This window comes from Lissotriton vulgaris, chromosome 5, assembly GCF_964263255.1.
Source record: "Lissotriton vulgaris chromosome 5, aLisVul1.2, whole genome shotgun sequence".
NCBI lineage: Eukaryota > Metazoa > Chordata > Amphibia > Caudata > Salamandridae > Lissotriton > Lissotriton vulgaris.
In genome coordinates this window covers 281,228,488-281,252,011 of record NC_141693.1, presented here as the reverse complement: position 1 = coordinate 281,252,011, position 23,524 = coordinate 281,228,488, and the positions used below count along the sequence as shown (strand labels likewise).

The window sequence follows — 23,524 nt, the reverse complement described above, 5'->3', positions numbered from 1 at the left end:
GTGGGTGGGGTGGTGTGAGGAATTGGAGGTGTTCAGGTGTCAGGCGGGGGTGGTGTGGTGTGAGGAGTTGAAGGTAATCAGGTGTCAGACGGTGGGGTAGGGTGGTTTGGGATGGGTGGTCTCAGATCCCAGAGGTCCGCGAGGTGTGGACAGGGCCTGGCGCAGGAAGCGAGACAGGGCAGGCTGTCTGTGACCCTGAAAGCTGCCCTTTGACGGCCTGGCTCCGGCCCGCGCGTGTCCCCGAAGGCTCCCTCTTAAATTTCACTCAGCAGCAGGTGCAGCCCTGGCGGCGGCCCGACAGCGGGAAGAGCAGGGGGTGGCAGGGCCTAAGGGCAGCGGCTGCTCGCTTCCTGCCAATCACAGCCTTGTTTCCATGACAAAGCAGGTGAGACAACCACCCCCATGCGCCTCACTAGGCGGGCACGGCGCTGGGCAGCTCGACTGGCGGGGTCACGGCGGCACACGCTGAGGGCAGGCGAGGAGAGTTTGTTTGGGCGCCACGGTGTTTTGCAGAGGTACTGGAGTCCATTAGCGGCACAAACACGTTATTAAGATCTGCCACTGCCTCCCCAGAGTTCACAAAGTTTTGTTACTACTCTCAAGTGAAACAGGGACGGTTGTGTAGAGATCACTTGCATGTGAATGACGCTTCCCCAACACAACCAGCCTCTGGAGATCAGTTGGAACTACAATTGCCAGGCAGACCAGTCCGCCTAATGACATGTGCTGCCATTTGGAAAACGGGTTTATTGACTTAGAACTCCTTCACAATATTTGGTGGCCTTTCCTAGTTAAACACTCCTTAACCCAGGTCCCAGGTGTCAGCAACCTCCATCCACCGAGTAACTACCAGGATATGAGTGACCCTTCATGTGGACTCGCGTCAAGTGAAACCCCTCCAGGTGTAGTATTTTTTTTTTAGCTGACAATGTCTTTCATGATGATTTTTTTTTTTTTGCAGCAAATACCTCTGATTGAAAAAGTAGAACCACAATTACCAGCACACGAACTACTAATGTTGCCTAAAATGCACAGAGCTCGCTAAACTTGACACTGGGCCAACTGGAAGTACAGTGTGGAACGGCCTACTTTGGAGCACATCCGTAATGCCCCTACCCGTTTAATGCTGAGCTACTGCGAAATGTAAAGGGGTAGACACCTGGATTATGTCAAGGAACAATTGCAAACGGAATCTGGGAAACTAGCATTGGCAGCCAAATGAATTACATTAGCTTGCCGTCAAGTGAGTTAGATGGTTCCTCAGGAGAACTTCTTACCTCCCTGTCCAAGGGGAGGTCTGCCACCCCTCCGTTGAGCTGGATCTGCTTCTCAAGGTGGTACAGCCATCTGTGAAGTTCCTGCTGGCTGGCACAGTACACGATCAAGGGGTTCAGAGATGGCCCTAGAAAGAGAGACAGGTGCAGAAACCTGAGTAACAGCGCACAAGCAGCCGTTCTGCAAGGTGCAAGGACTGATCAACACCGCACCAGCAGCTAGCACACATGAGCTCCACAGGTTGAGCTGGAGAACACCATGGCCAACTCTATGGTGCATGGGTTGACAGGGCAACATAGTACAAACAGTCAAGTCTGGGGTCTAAGGCTGAGCAACAGCACATAGAGAGCCACTTCAGTGGTGCAGGTATTCAGTATTGGTACATAGGATTAGCACACCCTGACACCTCTAGTGTACATTAAGCGAGTACACATGAACAATGAGCCATCTCTGACGTACAGGGGGCAAACAGCAGTGCAGAAGCACCCAAGTGTGCCAGTGTGGGTAATCAAAACATCTGTCATTTACAACTCTATTAAATGTCAAAAACTGTTGCCACAAACTCTCTATGGAAAAAAAGTGATACTACTTCACCTACAGGACCCACATCGCCACATTTACATCCTTCATCTCGGCGACATGTACATCTACAGTACAGATGTTCCACAAGGATGCAACAATTGCTTCTCTTCTCTTTTTTATCAAACTTTCACCACTTCACCTTACCAATGCCTTCACACTCCCCTGCTCTATCGATGTGTTTGCTATTTAATAATCTTAAAACACAAAACAATATCATGTCTTAGAATCTCCTGGCAAGGCAATGGCCTCTTTCCAACAAACCAGTGGATGCTAAAGAATTGCTTTAAACTTAATTTGGCAAAAACGGAAATTCTCACCTACAACACAGGATTATGGCCCTGTATCCACATTACAACACTATCCACATGAACTTTGGAGTGAACACATCAACCACAACAAAGAAGGTAATAAACGTTGACATGATCATTGACTACAAGATCTCACTCGAAACCCAAATTAACAAAGTGATCAGAGATGCTTCCATCACAATGAGAACGTTAAGAGGTATTTTCTCTTACGCTAGGCCTATCGTCCAGGATTCAAGCATATTTATCCCTAGTGTCATCAAGTTTTGACTACCTAAATGGCCTTTACATTGGCCTATTAAAAACCCAACAGACAAGCTACAACAAATCCAGCTTGTGGCAGCTAGACAAGTCCTAGATTTGGGCAGGCGCGACCACATTAGCCCTGCCCTTAAAGCCCAACATGGCTTACCAGTAGCAAGAAGAACCACATACGAAGCACTTTGTACTGCACACTGAGGGATCCACTTGTACAAGAGCATCTTCTTGCAGTCAAAACTCAAACAAACCAGTCAAAGCAGAAACCTCAGATCTAAAATGGCTCCACTCCCAATCACTCCTCTTAAACATCAGATATAGCTCCTTCTCTGATCAAATGTGAAAGCTCTGGAACAATCTCGCAATGAGAATAAGGATCATTGACAGCCACCAAGAATTCAGAAATCAATACTAACCCGATGGTCCTAAAATCATGACACAATAATCCCACGGGCTACAAGTTACTAAGTTTGTATATGTAACTGGCGAATCGACCCTTGCTTATTGATTCATGCTTAAAAATGCTGCCACAAACCACCTCACTCTGTCTGGAGCAAATCTTATAACATCAAAACACTTACTCATAGTTGGCACCTAACCAAAAACCTCTGAAGCACGCAAAAGCTGCTGGAGTAGCAACTCCCTTCACTGTGAGAACTAAAGCACATTGGACCCCCACCAAGGAGTAAGATAGAAATGATCTAATACTATACGCAGCGTATACTTACACAATGCCAACATTTACATTTCATACTCATAGTATGCATAGGCACATACTATGACGTATATAGGGCACATGCAATGAACAGGAAGACACTGCATAGGAGACAACAACACGTGGCACACTAGTACGTGGAAAGGACAATACAGTATGTAAACACAGCATGAACAAAAAAATGTGCACCCACGCTATTCACACCTTTATTATACAGAAACACAAAGGCAAGCAACACACAGGTCTGTCTAGGCATTTATATAGGACTCATCACTTCTGTATGTACGGAAACACACACTATAGACGAAAGAATCACAGAGCAAACACACACACACACACACATGCACTCATGGCTCATGACACCCTGCTTAGTAAATTATGGTCTCCCGCATCTAGACTTGCATCTGTGCCATGTCTTTGACCTCACCCAACCCCACTCGTCCTCGCAAGCAGGTCCACCAGCCTGCAGGAGGGTGGCAGGGTGAGTTCCTGCCTTGCCCAGTGCTTCTCTCACCAGCTATCCGGAAGGCGTGGTCCTCCTGTGACGCGGTTGATGACTCCATCTTGTATATGCTGAGCTCCTTCAAAGGCAGCAATCCCTGCGCATGAAACAAAGAGCACCCACATTTAGCTGCAGTCCAGGCGCCCCTCTACAAACCCCTGTACCTGGAGACACACTAGTCCAAAGTGGTACGGGTAATTGAGAGGCAGGTGTCTCTTCAAGACAAGTACTGGCATTTCAGAGGTACTGGCCTTGTCCGTATAACACTCCTCCTTGCTGTCAAGGTCCTTCCACCACTTGCTCTTGCCACTGAAAAATACCCCTTGACCACCCAGGCATCAACGTTGTGGACACGTATAACACAACATGTGTATTTTGAAAGCAAATGGTATTTTGATGCAGAATGACAGATTGTTATTATTACCAACACAATGATGCTCATTTCATCAAAATCAGAAGGATGAAAGGCTGAGTGGCCCCTCTGGAATTTAAGCAGAACCAAGGTCCCTACAAGGGATGTAGTAGTCTACTGAGCCACCAAACCCGACACCAAACTACATTTCTTCAGATATTTTCCAAGTCTCCTGTAAGGCAGGAGGGACCCCACATCGAAACCCCACCATTCATACAAATATAAGTCTTCATTATAAATATATGGTATTTAATTTAGATTTTGCGGTCCCTATTTTCCATATGCATGTTTTACTCATAACTTTGATATTTTTCCATGTTTATTTTTGTTCTCTAAATAAGGAAGTCACGGCTGGTGTTTTCCATACATATTTATACCAGTCAACTATGTTGACTAGGGACTGGATAGTGATGACGGTAATTCCTACGTGGGCCTAGTCAACTGCTATTTTAAATCCTCTAAAAGTTATTGTGACAGCAACGATCCCCACATTAGTTACAGCACTAGTAACAAGCCACATTTGTTTTAGCGCTAGTAATGGCCCATTACTGACTCCCAAATTGGTTGATGTCAATAGTTATTGTGACAGTACTGATTCTCAGATTGGTTATTGGCATCAGTATGTCAGTGCTGATCCCTCGATTGTTTTTTGTCATTAGTTACTGTGACAGTGCTCATCCCCAGATTGGTTATTGTCATTAGTTATTGTGACAGTGCAGATCCCCAGATTAGTTATTTGTCATTAGTTACTGTGATAGTACTGATTCCAGGATTGGTTGTCGTAATTACTGCGCTATTACTGATTACCAGATTGGTTATTGTCATTGGTTACTGTGATAGTACTGATTCCAGGATTGGTTGTCGTAATTACTGTGCTATTACTGATTACCAGATTGGTTATTGTCATTGGTTACTGTGATAGTACTGATTCCAGGATTGGTTGTGGTAATTACTGTGCTATTACTGATTACCACATTGGTTATTGTCATTAGTTACTGTGATACTACTGATTCCAGGATTGGTTGTTGTAATTACTGTGCCATTACTGATTACCAGATTAGTTATTGTCATTAGTGTGCCCGTACCGGTTCCGAAATTGGGTATATATCCATTCATTACTGTGCCATTACTGATTCCCAGATTGGTTATTGTAGCGGTAATGAGCCCCACCTGAATTATAGAGCAAGTCATCTTGCTTCACTAACACACTTGCTTTATTAGTGTCGAGGCTTCCTTCATAGAATTGACATGGCGCTAATATTAACCTGCCAGGTAGATACTGTACTGTAATCTAGCCCAAACATTATTGTAAGTAGTGAACTTTGCTGTCTAGTAGGGCTCATTGTGCCTGCCTGTGTGAGCCTGGAAACTCTTGTACTTTGGGCCAGGTGTGTCCAGTATTCGCCCATGAAGGCAAGAGCAATGCCAGAGAGTTAGTAGACCCACCTAATACCAATTTGCCTTAAATATATTAAAACTGGAAGCGCTTACATAATGGTTGTTGTCGTGACAATGTAGCCTGGCTTCTGCCTCTCTTAGCCCAAGGTTGGATACCCATGTTACATGCTCCATCTCCCGAGTGTGACGCTGTGACGGAGCAGTGATATGTGAACCAGCTGCCGTAGGGGAGCCCGGAAGGAACTGACAGACATCCATTATGTGGCACAGAAGGTAGCTACAGATTGGGGTTCATTATGGATTCATGAGGACAGACGCAATCCGTGTGCACCCTGAATGCAACGGGAGAGCACTGGTGAACTAAGCAACCCTGAAATGATTGGCGGCACCCACCCTGGTTTACAGAATCCAGCCTGATTTGATGGCAGCACCCAGGAACATTTAAGCAACACCCTGATAGTACCGACCGCGCCCTGGAATACCGAGCAGCCTTATTTAATCCACTCTTCTCACATTTGTCCTTGTGTAATGTACCTGGTACACATGTAAAGCGCTCCAATACCTTCAGGTCAAAGTTGTGCTATATAAAACTGTAAAATACATATATATATGTGTGTGTGTGTGTATATATATATATATATATATATATATATATATATATATACACATATATATATATATATATATATATATATATATATATATATATATATATATATATATATATATATATATATATATATATATATACACACACACACCGTCTAACCGGTATGCTGTGCCGTCCCGGTTTTATTATTTGATTTTTTACAGCAGGCTGTGTGATTTTGCTGCAGCACATAAAAAATATTCCTGAGTTCGGCAGCCTGATACCCTCTGAAAACACAGACTGCAAAAATATAATTTGCAAAACCATAGGCTCTGTAAAATACGATACTCTATCATAATATTAGCCTTCCATAAATAGATTTCATAAAAATTTAGACCTGTATTTAGTTTCTAAATCCAGCAAAACTCGCTTTGCACATATGTTAGGAGGGGGGAAGGAGGAGGGGGGTGCATTATTTGAACGCCGGTTCAAGGATGTTTGTCGGAGGCCTTTGTGGTGGGACTGGGCGCAGGTAGATTTTTTTTGCACGGAGATGTTGATGCACGATTGTGATTTTGAGTAGTCCCTCTCTGTATTTGTCCAAAAGAAGTTTTGCTAGACTTTATGTTCACATGCTACTTCAGAAGACCTCAGGGAACTGCAATGTGGCGCGAATCCTTAAAAGAGGCTTCTACTGACATTTTAGGCAATTGATTTGTATGAAATATTTAGCCTTATCTTTTTTTAACCTTTCGCTTGGTGGCAACTCACGTTCTCTTTGGCTTTTGGAATGTCATAAATAGACCAGGCATGCATCTCTCGGTATTTTTGCGTTTTTTCCTAAATTAATTCACAAAGAGACAATAACACATTTTTCAATCCCTCTGTTTCTTATTATAATTGGGAACCAGGAAGCCTTAGTTTTAATCTCATCTTTGTCCATTTTTCGGGAAGGCAGGGGTTCGGGTGGTAAACTGTATGTTTTTCTTATCAAACCGGGCCCTAACGTGATGACGTCGGCGGTGGTTCTCTTTTTGTGTATTCCAAGTTCCTTGTCCACTCATGGAAGGTATTTATTGTCTTTAAGAGTGGATTGGATTTGGGAAATGAGTTTAGAGGAGATTGGAGTTTGGGTGTCGGGACAATTACAGTCACAATAAAGATAATTTAAATGCAAAGAGGTCAGCAGGGGGCAAGAACTGAAGTGGCCGTGACAGAATTAATCAAAGGAGAAGGGTTTGGCCGGGGGAAGCCCCCTCCAGTATCTAAAGGGGTGCAAGTGGTGAAAATGGAAGGCGAGACGCCTGGCGCCTGAGACATCTGCATCGAAAGTGAAATCACATCCACCGAGTAAACTCGCACGTCATCGACATGTCAAGGCATGATGAACCAGGAGAAAGGGGCCGGCATGATCTGAGACCCCGCCCCCCCCACCCCCCCCCCCGCTCGTGTGATGACTCCGCAAACAGCTGCTACGAACATCACAACGTCCGCTGCACTTGAGGCCTCTTGATGCGGTCGACTCTTGTCTAATGAAATCAGTGACCATTTACACCCGACTGAACGGTCTTTTGCCACTTCTAAGCTGTTTTCAATTGCATTGCATTCATCTTACCGACCCATGAAGTATAAAATACTGAGCTGCCTTCAATCTATTCAACTCTGTCGGTTGCAAGTAGATCTCTGTAACAGGCGCCCCCCCCTCCAGATATTTAACCAGCTAAGCAATGCACTCGTTTTGGGTCTCTAAGTTTCGTAGTTAAAAACAAATAATCTTGCCTGGGTATAGAGTAAACTATTTAATCGTGCTTCTGATAGGCCATAAGGAAGTAAATTGAAGTCTGCTAAAAAAACAATGTGTGGCCGTCCAGTTTACATGGGACAGTGTTCCATCACAGTGCAGCTTTAAGAAAAAATCCTATACAATCGAAATGATCATAGCTGTGGATATGCACAATTACCTTCTTCCTGCACCCTGCTATGTTACATAGACACAGTGAAGCCTGTTACCCATGCAGTCAAGCGCTTCAGCGCCACACATGGGGATACTAAGCTCTATGTAAATGTCGAAATGCAATACAATACGATGTATATGTGTGGGCCAGACAGAAGTGGCAATCTGGTTTGCAGCGTGTTTTTTTTGACTGAATGTTGCAGAGGCGTGTTTGCCCTAGCTCCTCCTCTGGTAGTTCTTGCTAACTTTGGATTATTCTATGGGCTTTGCATTTTCCCTTCTCTATGCTAAGGTGCTTGTTTCCCCCTTATAATTCCGATTCTTTTTTTTGTTCGAGTCTTTCTTCATACATATGCTACTTTCTAGTGCGAGCCCTTGCCCAGGTGTTGTTTTTGGGGTGTGTTTGCCAGCCTTGACAAGTGTCGACAGTGTTTCTGGATATTTGCAGGGCCCTTACCTTGGAGGAGTGTGGCAGGACCGGAATGTTAGCTGGGAACACTGGCTGGACCGGTCTGGTGACTGCACCACGTTCCGAGGACGCAGATTTTATTTCCAAACAAGGGGACTCTTTTGACCTGCCTTCCTTCCTCAGATTTCCAGTCTGCTCCTGAATGGTTATTAGCATTTTACAATTTTTACGCTCCTTATTTTATTGCTATGAGTACCGGGAAGCATTATGGGCGCCTGGCCTGGCCAGACCTATTTTGGGGCCCCTGTTCGGAACAGCTTTGAATTTATGATCCAGTTTCAGTTCTTTCTTGCCTTTTCTGGCCAAGTCACTGACAGTGCACATGAACGCTCGTCCAAATTCTAAATGTGTTTACATCTAATATTTTGGGATAGTGAGGTGTGACTTCAATATTGTGACAGATCCCGAATATATATTACTACAAATAACCTCTGTGAAATATGAATGGGAGAGGGTCTTTTTTGATCTAAAAGACATTTTTGTATGGATGTTGCATGAAACAAAGGACACATTTCGTTGCAAAATGTATTTGAAACATTCTGTTTATGAATTATTCAAGGTCATTAGGGCATGACTCTGCAGAACAGAGCTGGCTGTATCAAGGGGGCCCCCCAAAGACTGGGGCCCTGGGCCATAGCCCCCTCTGTCCCTGGTCCCTGGCTTAAATCGTCTCTGGCACGAAGTGCTGTTGTGCTGCTTGCTGTCCCTAAGTGCCGAGTGCAGCACTGTAATAGGCTGCAAGATAGTCCAGTGTCTTGACTTGTCTCTAACCAAGACATGTCCTAATCCGAGGGCCCGATGTCAGACCCTTGGGACTTAGCCTTTCATCTCATCAAGTTTGATGCATTGTGTACAATTGAGTGGATTACAAATAACACCTATCGAATTATCAGTAGACCACCAGATTTTCGACTCCCAAAAAATGTGCAAGAATACTGTTAAGTCCACATGTATGTGCCTTGGTAATATATCATTGTGGAGTTAAAAATAGTAAATGTAAAATAGTAAATGTATAATATATGCACAACTTCACACTATTTCTGTTGTCAATATCTTCCTACGATATATTTGTAGCACAATATTTTGTGGTCAACATTCTGACATTAAACACCAAGAGACACATTTGCTTGTGGCCTGGGCTCCATGAATGGCCACTGAGAGTGAATATTACACTGGTACTATGAACTTAGTCGCCCAGGCAAGCCTGTTTATCCTCATGAAAACATAGATGCATATTTGCGCAGCGCTCCTGAAACATGCGAGGGCTTACCTGGTACGTGAGGCCTTTCGGGCTGCGAGACTGGAAATACAGGTGTGCCTGGAAGAGCTCCAGGTAGCAGTCATTCACTTCCTGCAATGGTTGCAAATTACAAAACATTTCAGCATGTGTCAGCAAACGCTACAGCCGCAGCCGGTTAGGCCTGTTCCCAAAAAACCCAAAAGGCAGCCCTGAACATGCCTTTCAAGAGGTCTTCTAGGTCACTGAGCCAACTTTTGTGGTTTTGTATTTTTTAGGGTGGAGTAGGCAATTAATCTTTTTATGGAAACTTTAAGTGCATGTGGGTCCTATTAAAAATTACAAATAAAAAGTACATTTCCAGATGAAGTTGACTCAGGGGGACAGACATAACTATCAGCGTATTGCGCCACAATAAACTTGCTAAGACAAGAACTGTTCACGTTCATTGGTGTGCTTTTCTACATTTTGAGTGATATATTAAATATAATCAAGACATTTGGATATGGAAGAAGAAAAAATACATCTTGGGTTAAGAGAGTCACCGGTTCCATCCTCCATTCAATATATATTTTTTTTTTTTTAGAAAAAAGGGCAACATGCATTAAATGATACTGAGTACTTTGAGTCACAGTCAAGACACCACCCACGGACAAAAAAAACAGTAAATCAAATTAAGAGGCAGGCAGTAAACAGTTGGAAGCCTCCCAGAATTTGAGAAAGATGCCCAGACATGCAAAAAGTGTCTATATTAAAAGAAGCCTTAATTAACACAACCCTCCAGAGTTCACTTTGCCATATGGATTTTCATTTGAATCGGTTATAACACAGTGCTGCCTTTGCAGTCGATAAATAAAAAACAAGCATTAGCAAAGCCAGTTGGTCTGGGATTAATGTGCTACTGCATGAAGCAGTAGCACATTAGAAGGAGACACAGGCAAAATAGAGCCTGGAGGAGAGGACAGACAGGGCAATATTTGTAAAACAGTCCATCACACAGTTTAACTCAAACACTAGACGGGGGAGGAAGGATACACTCAAACCTCCAATAGCATTAGTGGCGAGATGAATACACCACTGGGCTGGACTAAGACGTGATTGACATAATCTCAAGCCAATGCCTGATAGAGGTTGGTTAAAGAAAGCCAGTAGCTGAAACGGGTGGATCCAAAGCCCACTATATGTATATTGGTAGCAATACATCTGTTTGACTGGTTTAAAAAAGCAAGTACCATAAAAACGAATAAATAAAACTCTGTCCTGTTTGTCTCAGAACACTGATGTTTTTCTGAGGCGAAATGTCAACATTTTACCAATCTGAAACCTTTAACTGACCCCCACAGCTGGTGGAAAGTCCAAGGTTGCCCTGTGATACTTATGTATTTGCACCATAATAACAACATTATGCTGTTTGGGGAAGGTTTTCCTAAAAAGCGAACATCCTTTATTCAGCAGAGGAGTTATCCAAGAAGAAGAGTTAGAAGTGGAAAAAACAAAAACCCAGTGAACTTTCAATAAAGCTTAAAACGTGGTGCGTAAACTGGAGGAAGGTGGAAGGTCACTGTGTGATTAAGAGACAAAGCTTCTAAACTCTATACAAGATTCCTATTTTATAGCAGCGCATACACAACATTCATAACAGACAGGGCTACGCCAAACGTACTCAGGCCTGAAGTAGAGGCGGAGTGTCTGTGGTGACCCCCGCGTTTTGACAAATGTAAATCAGTCTTTAAGAATACCTCATCTCTACCCTGCTGTTTCCCTGGATGTCCCTACTATCCTGCCTTAGGAGTCACCCACTCAGTTCTTCCCCATGCTGCCCCTCACAATGCACTCTTCCAGGGAGTCCACCTACCAGCCATTTCCCCAGGAAGCCTTCCAGCCTGTCGTCTCCCAGGGTCCTCCTACCCTTTCCTAGTGTGACCTAGTGTGACCCCTATCTAGCCAATTCCATTGGTGTTTGAGCCCTTCTTGGTGAGTTCACCTTCTGTTTTTTAAGAAAATCCACTATGTCCTTTCTGAGGGAGATATTTATTATGCCTTTTCCCATAATGCCCTCCGCCATTTGCGATTGCTGTATGTCCCCACCCTGCTCTGTCACAGAAGGTCTTCAACAAGCATGGCCTTCCCTGCTCTTTCACTAGGTGTGCCTTGCCCTTTCCCATCTTGCCCCCACCCTGCCATTTCCTAAATTGCCTCCAGATGGGCCATTTCGTTAGTATCTGTATCATGCCCTCTACTGGGTGCCCACAACCTGCCACATGCTAGATGCCAGAGGTCCTTTCCAGGTCATTTCATTCTACCACTGTTCACTGTACACATTCGCTGCCCATTTCCAGATTGCTTAAACCTGTTCTGACACATTCACCAAGCCCTTTCCTTTGGCATCTCCCCACCCTACCCTGTACAGCGGGCAGCCATATTGCCTTTTCCCAAGGTGTACCCTACCATGTCCTTTCTCTTGGAGTTTTCCTAACTTGTTCTAAGGTGTACCCACACTATCCCTCCCCAGGACTCCACCTGTGAGTGTCTTTCCAAGAGTCCTAAAGCCCTTTCCCATAGGACCTACTTCCCGCCCTGTCCCAGGAGCCTCCACCCTGTGCATGGTGCTCCCGCCCTGCTTACCTGGCAGTGCTGGAATTTAAACTTCACTTTGGAGTAGTGCACCATCTGGCCCATGTTCCTCACCACAGTCTTCTTCTTTCCTTTCCTAAAGATGCTCAAGAACTTCTGGTCCATGTTCTCCTTCTGCCCTTCATGTGTCGCAATATCCTGTGGCGAAACAGGAAGAGTTAGCAGTTAACGAGTGGGTAAGGAAAGAAGTCACACAAATATGCCAAAGAAAACAGTGAGACATTAGAGAGATAGATAGAAATTAGTCGTAGGAAGATGCCTGGTAAGATTGTGAGCTGTGGAAAAGTTAATTGTGAGGCTGCCATCCACGTGGAAAGGTGGGCTATGGCACCGTGCACCACGGGAAAAGGTTGGCAATGATACCATATCTCCATGTGGAAAGGGGAGCAATGACACTGTAAATCCATAGAGAAATGTGGGCAATTGCACCATATATACATTCAAAAAGGTGGACAATGGCACTATAGGCCAGACTGACTAAATGCAGCGCCGACGCAAGACGGATGCCTGCCTGTCCTTCGCAGGCAATTCAACAGCCGGGTCCACCCAGATTCTACCGCTAGGCACCATTTGCTGCTCACGTAGCCAGGACTTTGTCTGGCCTACGTTGGGTTGTCATTGTTCTTCCCCCGTCCTGTCCTGATGAAGACCCAACGTGACTACCCAATGGAGCACACTATGGGTTGAAACGTCGACGACTACACAAGGCCCAGATTGACCAAGGCTCTGCATACCCGAAGGAGCATTATCAGCTAACAGAGCAATTGGTTCAACATACTTGTCTGGCCTATTCTCCCCCCCACCCATGTACATAAGTTCTTACCACTCTGTATATATTGCACACTTGTTGAGCACTGAGCCCATATGTCCATGATCACCATTTATGTAAATATTGCACCATATGTTGACAGCCTTAATCTACTACATATGTAAATATTGATGAATGATTTAATTCTGATAAAACATAAACAGTTGACACTGTTATCGAGTCACCCGCTCTTATTGTTTGTAAAGATTCTCTATTCAGGCGGTTGAGATACTGATGTGAAAGTTATAAGCAAAATATGCGTGTGACATTAAGTGCGTTGAAAAGGAATTGACGTAAACCCGACAAAACCACTCCTTGTTTACTAATTAATACCCAGGTTCTGAGGGACACAGGGTCACCCCATTTTTGTGAAACCCACACTAATATCTCAACACAAGTGTAAATATATCAAATAGGGCTTTTTGTGCAGCGTTTTGTTACACAGCTATTGCAAAGTATGAAAACAAATAACCTGTGTTCCTTTAAATTTCGGTGAATCTATGACCCCGACGAAGGCCCCAGGCCGAAACGCGTTGGTCTCAATCCCCATTTTTGCACATGCACTTTGCTGAAACTTAAAAACCTTTAAAAAGAATAAAAGCGCTTCCATAAGAACTATTTACCCGGTTGTTTTTCTGACCTGCTTGGTGCTGTCTTCCTATGCCCGCGATGAATGGCATGTGATGCAAAGGAGGGTTAGTGCGGGACACCAGTATCCCTCACATATCATTACACAGGCAAAAATTAAGTGCTTCCGTTACAGCACATGGATGCTGAAACATCCATTCTGTGCAGTGGGAGTGCTTTGATCCACTTTATGAAAACTGCTGCTTATCTATGTTGTAATGGTAGGTGGATCAGCGTCTAACCCTTCAAATGCACTAGTTGCTCCTACTGGAAGTGATGCGCCATACAGCGCTGGGATCAAACATGAACTTTGGGCACCAGCATATTGCGACTATGGATACAGTTTGCTGGCACTATCCTCTTTACACACCTTCGAAAAACAAAGGTTTGAGTTGAAATCTGCAAGGATTGGAATCTTAGGCCTAGCAAGCTACATGTCTGCAGCCTGCTCCTAGCTCATTGAGCTAAATTACTAGATATGAACTTTTATGCTGCAGGCTAAAAGCAATTCTCTACAGAAGACACACGAAGCCTTTACCCTACTTTACGACTATTCAAACCGGTGACCATTACATTATACCCAGATCTGTGTGTGTTTGAGAGAGTGTGTGTATTTTGAGTCTGTGTGTATGTGTGCGAACGCCTGTGTGTTAGGGAAGCTTGCACTGCTACTGTCAATGCTGTACCTGAGTTGTGTTAGCAAATCTAAGTTAAAACCATTGTACTAAAATGATTGGCAATGGCAATGTCTGTTATTAGCACACTCCTCCAGCTATTAGAGTGAACTTCAAGACAACAGACCATAAATAGAATGCAACATATTGGAGACTCTTCTAAATTCGAAGTGTTCTCTTGAAATAACTGCTGCTTTGAGAAATAAGTGATGTGAACATGAATCAAAACCAACTGTGAAACCAAACATTTTTATCACACGGAATGAATCATTCTTTGCATCTTGACTGAGATATTTTTAATGTGTTGAGGGTTTTCTGTCCTGCTAAAAACACAAACACATCCTTCTAACGTTCTAATACATCAATCGACAAGTGAAAGGGGTCCAATTAACTTCACAGAGTGCCAGGCTCTCCACCGTATTCAAAATGCAAAACAAGGAGTATTTTAATCACTTTTATTTAGAACTTTTATATGTGCAAAATGTACAAAAAGTTAAGAATTATGTGGGAGATTGAACACATACAAAAGTATGTAGAAAATGTCGATTGTGCATAATGGTATAATTCCTGTGCAACATACTACAACACATGAGAACGCTTATGTCAAATGTAATTTCAGACCCTAAATATACTTAATTTTGTTTACAGGATACTGTATCATTATTTCATTCAAAATCCAATTGTTTTCCCATTCCAATTTATGACATCCAGATAGCACAGAAACGTTATACGTAGCATACAATTTGGTACAAAGAACACTTTCAGTAGAGTAGCAGATATTCTAAACAGGCTATCAAGTCTGAGAGGTGCATTGTCTGTAGTGAGGACAGTGAAAATTGGGCAGTCACCAGAAGAACACCGGCCTAAATTTACTTGGTGTTTCAGGGGCCAATGAGAATATAACTTCCAGGTTGTGGCAGCAGAAGCTGTGCTTCAGTGGCCAATGAGGATATAACCTATAGCTTGTGGCAGCAGAAGGTGTGCTTCAGTGGCCAATCAGAATACAATTTCTAGGTTGTGGTGCAAAAGCTGTACTTCAGTGGCCAGCGAGGATATAACTTTTAGGTTGTGGCTGCATAAGCTGTGCTTCAGTGTCCAATGAGGATATACCATTTTGTGGTTGCAGAAGCTGTGCTTCAATGTCCAATGAGGATATAACTTTTAGGTTGTGGCTTCAGAAGCTGTGCTTCAGTGGCCAATGAGGATATAACCTCTAGCTTGTGGCAGCAGAAGGTGTGCTTCAGTGGCCAATCAGAATACAATTTCTAGGTTGTAGTGCAAAAGCTGTACTTCAGTGGCCAGCGAGGATATAACTTTTAGGTTGTGGCTTCAGAAGCTGTGCTTCAGTGGCCAGTGAAGATATAACTTCCAGATTGTGGCTGCAGAAGCTGTGCTTCAATGTCCAATGAGGATATAACTTGTAGGTTGTGGCTTCAGAAGCTGTGCTTCAGTGGCCAATGAGGATACGTCTTCCAAGTTACGGTTTCAGAAGCTGGGAGGGCATCGCAGTCTTGTGGGTTAGACGCTCATGACAGCAGCATGGCTTTAAAGCCCTCCACTAGGGTCTATTCACTCTCTCCCTATTCTCCTCAAACCTGGACTTTGCTTTCTCGTTTTTTGCCCACCAAGACTGCAATATGCATGTTTTTTTCCAGGGCTTTACTGCTTACGCACCTACATTCGTCCCATAGTCTGCATGACATAGAGGAACAGATAGTTCGAGGCTCCAGAGCAACATTTGAGTTTGCCCCACTAATGGTGCATGGGAGAATATGAACGTTTCTGATACTCTCCTATATTGTTTTTGGTTGAAATAAAGTCCTTTTTATTTATTCAAGATATTTGTATAGCAGAAACCTAGCCAGAGTGGCAGCAGAGCCATTTACAACAAACCCGAACTATAAAAAAGTAATTATTACAGGATTTAAGGGCTGATAGCTATTTTTTAAGTTAAATCCTGAATAGGTGAGTTGGGAGGTCTTAAAGGAAAGAGAACAGTCTTTCGTTGAGCTGGAGACCCTTTGCTAAGAGGTTTCTGAGTCTTGACAGGAGAAGGAAGGATCGGTCGAGAGTTTTAGATTGATTTCAAGGAGCCGGGCTGTTATGTTTCTAGTGTCTCTCGCTTCTCCTGCGATGAGCAGTTTGTCTTTTAGGCAAATGGGGACCCAATGTAAAGGGCTTTGTAGTTGGCACGTTCTACTGTCTAGTCTGTTCTTGCTTCCAAGGGAAGCCAGTGGAAATTCCCAAGATTTGGGTCAATACGTTGTGATCTCCATGCATGTTTACCCCATGTGCTGTAACATGGGTCTATGTCTTGCAGGGCAGCTAGCAATGCCTTGCCACCATCTAAAGGTGGAATGACTAGAGCTTGAATGACAGTGCTGAAGTCAGAAGGAGGGTTTAAGTTTTCTCAGAACAAGTTCTTAAAATAGCAGGTACTGTTAGACACTGAGGGCCTCATTTACAATATTTTGACGCACAGCTGTGCAGCAAGCCTTCCATTTGCGCTGCCGTGCGTCAAAATAAAAGGGCAGGAATGAGCCGTAAATACAAGATACGCCGCTTTCCTGTCCTTCTTCTCTGCGCCAGCGCACAAACAGCAGCCGTTCGCCAGCGCAGACACCCTTGTGCCATTTTGCAAGGGTGCCTGCGCCGATGCATTTTCCTCTTGCTATTCAAGAGGAAAAAACGAGGAGAAATAAAAGTATTTCTCCTCGTTGCGCCTCCTTACGCCTCCCCTGGAGAGGCATAGGAGTCTGACGCATTCCCAGGTGTACAAAAAGTTGTGAATCTGGGAATGTGTCAAGTCCCTTGGATGTTGCGTGGGTACACCCACAGCAACACCCATGGAACGCCCTTTTCATGCAGAGTTATGTATGAAAGGGAAACATATTTACAAGGCCATGGAAAGTCGCGCAGGGTGACTTTACATGGCCTTGTAAATATAGGGGAGCCCATTACGCTGCAACGGGCTTGTAAATACGCCCCTGAGCACCGGCACTTATTTAGCTTGAAAGGGAGCGTGCCGGCAGATGGGTGCAGCAGTGCAGTGCTTTTAATTAATAAGTAGGCAACGCTTCTCGGTAGCAAACTAGTACACTTGGCGGAAGAGGTGTGGCGCCGCGGCTAGGGCGACTGACTCCGGAATCTGGGGATCACGGTTCGATCCCCGGCACCGGCGGCAGATTAGCTCAGCACCATGTGACTCTGGGCAATAGCTTGCTTAATCTTCCCAACGGCCCCCAGCGCCTAGAGACCCTAACGGGTGGTTGTGCACTTTACAAATGTGGATTATTATTATTATTATTGGCAAGTGAAGCTAGTGACGCACTTGCCCTCGAATATTTCTTTTTAAAGTACTGTCTAGAAGGACACGTTGGAAGGAAACGAATTTAGTAAGCCTGGAGATGTGTGATGCCATTTATATGTTTTAGGCTAAGGAGCAGCCAAACATTTACCAAAGGGGACTAATGTAGAGGAAATCTCAAGTTCTGAGAAATCTTAACGCCATTTTTAGATATGGCCTAGGTATATATTTAGCTGTGTCGCCAGCCTCACTCATGCAATCAAAAAAATAATAAATTTAAAAAAACATACATGTATACATAGAGGGGCTTGGGCCCAGATCTCTTCATCCATTGCGCTCTTCATCTGTCATTCAAACTTTGCATCTGCCCACCGCAGCATTCAGCATGGGACAATGGGTGGGGCTACTTCAGCTATTAGCTCTTTAGCCCTGTGAGTGATGGCGTTTTGTCTGATCACATTTGCCTAAAAATAAGTGTACTTCACTGCCAGGTCTGCTGGGATAACACTTTTCCAATCCTTGTTTTCTTTCCATTTGTCATTTTTGTTATTACTTTAATCACCCTTGTTTGTTTAAACTAGGCTTTCCGTTTACGTTAATTCAAAGACGGTACAAATGTCTGCTTGCATCAATAAAACTCATACTTTTCTGCAATGTGCATTAAAACTAAAAAGTTCTTCTATACCCAATATTAATAATCCCGTCTTCTGATGGGGATTACTTTTTTAATTTACATTTTTATGTGTGTGCCACAAGCTTGCAATATATATATATACATACACACAGCATCAGCTTGCAAAGGCCAGACTGGCTTGCTTTTCCAGTTCTTGCTAAACATGGGGTGGAGTTTCTTTGGCGTAGTGGAATAGTAAATCTCGTTTTTGTTGAATTTAGCTTGAAAGACAGAGTTGATCCAATTTATTAGTTTCTCCAAGAAGAAGAATCAAGCAACCTGACGGCTTTCCTGTAAACTGTCGGAATAACTCTGTTTGGTTTTTCTGTATGTTATTTACTGGGTAATAACACACATCCACCCCTGTTTCATGATCCATATGATTTTAAAATGAATGTTATAGCAGAGATTTGCATAGCGCTGCAATGATATTAGTATGGAGTCGCAGCGCTTTTGGTTGCTTGGCAGTTGTTGGCCTATAAGTTTGGTAGCCTGACTCATATTATATGCAAGGTATGCTTCTTATCCAGCCAATAATAATTAACTTACTTTATGAGGTGTTTGACAATTCACACCAGAACGTTTAATTGGCATTTCTCGTTGTAGATGGCACACTTGGATGGTATTAATTGTATCGACTTTGGACAGATGACAGGCTGAGGCGGCTCTGTTGGATTCGAATCTGTAACCTAAGGATCCAAGACAGATTCCCCTGGCAGGCTCCCAGCTTCCAGAGCTGTCTACCCGATATATGGGAAGAATGCAATAGGTAACAGCATAAGAATGTAGAAAAGGGAAGGGGCCTATTACTCCAATAAAATCGGACAGCTATCTGTGAAGGAGAAACCTTGCTGTGATAAGGCTTTCTGCCCTGAAGGCCAGAGCCTCCCCATCAGCTTCTCAGAGGGATGTCTCTGTTCACTGACATTTCCCAGATAACCTCAGTTCTCTGGATGCAAGGGCATCCTTATATCAGGAATGAGTTCCTAGTACAACGATTTGAATTATGCCGTATGTTAGCTCAGTGGGTTGTTGCACCTGCTTTGGAGTTTTAGTTGCAACTTGCGGTTCACACGTTAAAATCCCACCAGGACAGAATTTTCCTTTCATAATTCTTAAGACCCTTCAACGAGTCCCATTCAATTGTTTAAAAAAGAAGATACATAAATAGCACTGCAAACAAGCTCGGTTTAGGCTATTAGAATGTACATCTCACCCAGATTCTCCTCGTGCAAGCTCCGCGTGGTCTCTGTGCTGCCCATGGAGGCTGTGTGTTCCACTGAGAGTCTGTGCTCTTCCCAGACTTCCCTGGTGACAATACTATTGTGGCCTTAGGCTGCTAATTTGTAGCTCACAGAGTTCAGTATGTTCCCCTAGAGTGGTGTGAGCTAGACTCCGGAGACCACACGGACACTTTGGAAATAGGCTGTGACTGAGTTTGTAGCGCCCAGAGGGTGTGGTATGTGTGTGTGCTAGAGAGAGAAATGAGGAACGAAGAAGGTCGAGTCTATGTGCACAGGAGGAGGTCTGGTGGTTACCAGATAGGCCCAGATGTTAGGTTATGACAGAGTGTGTAACTCTCAAAATGTCTATGTGCACAAGAGATGAGCTGGTGTATCAGACAACCGGAATTGTTAGTCTATTACACACGTGTAGCTCCCAGAATGAACATGTGCACAAGAGAAGGCCTGGTGATACCAGACAGGCCCAGGTGTTAGGAGGGTATAACCCCTGGAGTGTGTGTGCGCACAAGAGAGGTTCTTGTGATGGCAGAAAGGTTCAGGTGTTCGGTTATCACACCTGAGTGCTATGTTATTGCACAGTTTGCAATTTCCAGAAGGCCTATGTGCACAAGATTAAATCTGATGATACCAGACATGCCTGAGTGTTAGGTTAACACACAATGTTTAACTTCCACCTAGGTGCACAAGAGAAGGCCTGGTGATACCAGGCAAGGACAGATGTTTGGTCATTACAGAGTGTGTAACTCCCAGAATGTCTGTGAGCACAAGAGAATGGTTGGTATTACCAGACAGGTCTAAGTGTTAGTCTATCACACATGTGTAACTTTCAGAATGTCTATGTGCACAAGAGAAGGGTTGGTGATATCAGGAAGGACCGCCTGTTAGGTTATCACACAGTGTGTAACTCCCATGTATGTCCACAAAAGAAGGCCTGGTGATACCCGACAGGCCTAGGTATCATAGAGTGTGTAACCCCTAGAATGTATGTGTGCATAAGAGAGGTTCTTGTGATAGCAGACAGGTGTTAGGCTATAACACAGTGTGTAATTCTCAGAATGCCTGTGTGCGCAAGAGAAACACTGGTGATACCAGACATACATGAGCGCTAGGTTAGTGCACAGTTTGCAATTCCCAGAAGGCATATGTACACAAGATCAAAGCTGATGATACCAGACATACCTGAGTGTTATGTTATCACACAGTGTGTAACTCTCAGAATGCCTATGAGCATAAGAGAGGAGTTAGCAATACCAGACACATCCGAGTGTTAGGTTGTCAGGTAAATTATGTGCCAAGGTAAGGCAAATTATGCTGTGTATTGCGGCATATATTGTGATGTATTACTTAATTATTTTGTCATTTTTACACTTCTTAATACTGTCAGGGCATTGGTTGCACTTCCATAGTGCCAGTTTAACGCCAAAATATAACAATAAGCAACCTGTGCAGAGAGCCTTGTACTGTGTGGCAACTTGTGTTGCTACATTTTTAGAAACTTTTGAATCGTTTCAGCTAGAAACAATTTTTTTGTTATAATCTGCTGATTATGCAGCCAATGATGGATTATGTGGCAAGTGCTGCAAAACTAGAATTAAGCAAAAAAACGCAACGGCCGCACAATTGCATAATTCCAGTGGACCTGGTTATAACAGAGTTCAGGCTCTCACCTAAGTGAACAAGGGAAGAGCTGGAGATACCAGACAGGCCTCACTGAATGTCTATGTGCACCGAGAAAAGCAAGTGATACCAGATAGGCCCATGTATTATGTTATCATAGAGTGGGTAAATAAAAGAATGCCTACGTGCACAAGAGAAGAGCCGATGATACCAGACAGGCCAGAGTGTTAGGTTAACACCGAACTGTAAGTCCTACCGATGTGCACAAGAGAAGCCCTTGTGATAACAGACAGGCCCCTTGTAAGGTTATAACAAACTTCGTAACTTCTAAAGAAAGAAATACACAGGCATTCTGGTAATAAGTGCACAGGCTCGTGCTAGGATGTCAGAGAACTGAGGGGCATATTATCAAGGGATTTATCTCCGCTTTTTTGGCTTTAAAAGCCAAGAAAGCGGAGATAAAATTATCTCCCTATCAGCAACAGGGTGCTAACACGCAAATTTGCATGTTAGCACCCTTTTTCTCTACGCTTCCCTTGCATCTCTAATGAGATGCAGAGGGGGCGTTCCAGACAAAAATAATAGGAGAAATGTTGTTAAGCAACATTTCTCCTATTATCAAGGATTTCGCTAACCCTGTTAGTAATAAAAAGAAGCAGCGCTAATCGCGGTTAACACTGCTTTTTTTACACCTGGTATTTTCCTGACTTAGCCATGATAGCCTATGGAAGGTGGATATCATGGCTAAGTTTGTGAGCCCCTATCATCAAGCTAACGCCAAACTTTGAGAGATTATTGTTGGTTTTCCAGCGATAATCTCTCAATTGGCAGTTAGCGTGAGGATTTTTATCACTTCTGAGATAAACCTTGCTAATAGCAAGTTATCTCTGTGATAATTTCCGGCGATGCTTAGCATTAAAAAATGTGTTGCTAAGCATTGTTAGCGATAAATATCGCTTAACGTTGGTAATATGCCCCTGAGTATGTTAAATATGTTTATTTCAGGTTATACTACCCATAAAACACACAAATAATACAATTCATTGTATATAAAATACTAAAAACAATTTAAGACTTTTGTACACATTGACATAAGAACATAACATAACTCCATAAGAATTCTTCTTAGAAACGCTTTTAAGATTGACACACTTCCTCAAAATCAATACAAAATGTAGATGTTTGCTCACTCCAGAATACTGACAAGTAGAAATACAATTCAATATAAAAAGTGCTTTAAAAGCAATTAAAAGGCTTAAGTGCACATTGCCATACAAAGTTTACTTGATTCTATGACATTTCTCTTAGGGTCTCACATAAACGTGCATGCTTCCTCAAAATCGAAGCAGAATGAAGTATCAGATCTAAAAATTCTAAGAGCAACTTGGTAGATTCTTAAACCATAACTCAGGCATAGGAGGTAAATACATTTTACCTGGGTTTGCAGTACACAGTTCAAAAATCATAACATTTGTTCAGTGCTCTCAGTGGTGTTAGTGCAGTAATTACAAATGGGAGTATCGTGTGAGTGGGGGTGCCATTTGAGGAAAAAGCTTTCACTGGTAAAATACGAAATCTGAATTTAAGATAAAGACTATATGCAAAGGCTGGGAATACCTCATCCAAGCAATATTCAAACTTAAGGATAGGCTTCCGGCTCAAAAAATGGTCAGTGAGGATTTCCGCTCTTGGTGGGTTGGGGGCCAGTATACCATAATGAAGTCACAATAGTTCTTAATTAGGGGTTTACATCGTTTTTCTGATGATGATGGATCTTGTCACGTCACCGGTATTCCTAATCCAAAAAACAGGATGTCACACAGTGTAAGCACCTTATATTTAGATTGGTGTCAAGTTCCAAAACCTCTTGTAGTTCCGCTCTGTAAGATTACAACTCATGGTGGGACCACAGCCTTACCTAAAACAGGAGAGGCCTCAAGGAGGCAAGATTGGCCAATGCTTTTTAGCCAAGTATCAAAAATCAAAGTCATATTTGATGAGCTCGGAGAAAGATTTAAAAGAGATTGAGGGAATTGATTCTCCTTTGTGATCAAGATGCTCACTTTGTTGGAACCCCATATTTTGGCTCCATATAATGCTGCAGATTGGGTCTTCAACTTATACACTTGCAGGGCTAGAGAAACTGCCCTAGACTCTGTAAATCTGTGTATTTTCAGAATCGCTGCAGCACTATGCTGAACTAGGAGGCTACTCTTTTGGTTTTGAGGTCCCGACGTTATTGAG

At 43.4% G+C, this 23,524-nt stretch overlaps 1 protein-coding gene across 3 annotated transcripts in view; it reads right to left on the bottom strand.

Annotated features, from left to right (window-relative positions):
• Window positions 1-23,524, bottom strand: part of PLEKHN1 (pleckstrin homology domain containing N1) — an 85,517-nt gene that overhangs the window by 52,365 nt on the left and 9,628 nt on the right. For all 3 annotated transcript variants that reach the window (XR_015295873.1, XM_086921432.1, XM_086921433.1), the window contains exons 4-7: window positions 12,322-12,468; window positions 9,730-9,810; window positions 3,650-3,734; window positions 1,278-1,402 (exon numbers count right to left, since the gene is read on the bottom strand). Coding sequence is in view for 2 of the 3 variants with exons in the window: in XM_086921432.1 (XP_086777558.1) it covers window positions 1,278-1,402; window positions 3,650-3,734; window positions 9,730-9,810; window positions 12,322-12,468 (438 nt within the window). In the remaining variant the exon portion in view is untranslated. The remainder of the gene's footprint in view (window positions 1-1,277; window positions 1,403-3,649; window positions 3,735-9,729; window positions 9,811-12,321; window positions 12,469-23,524) is intronic.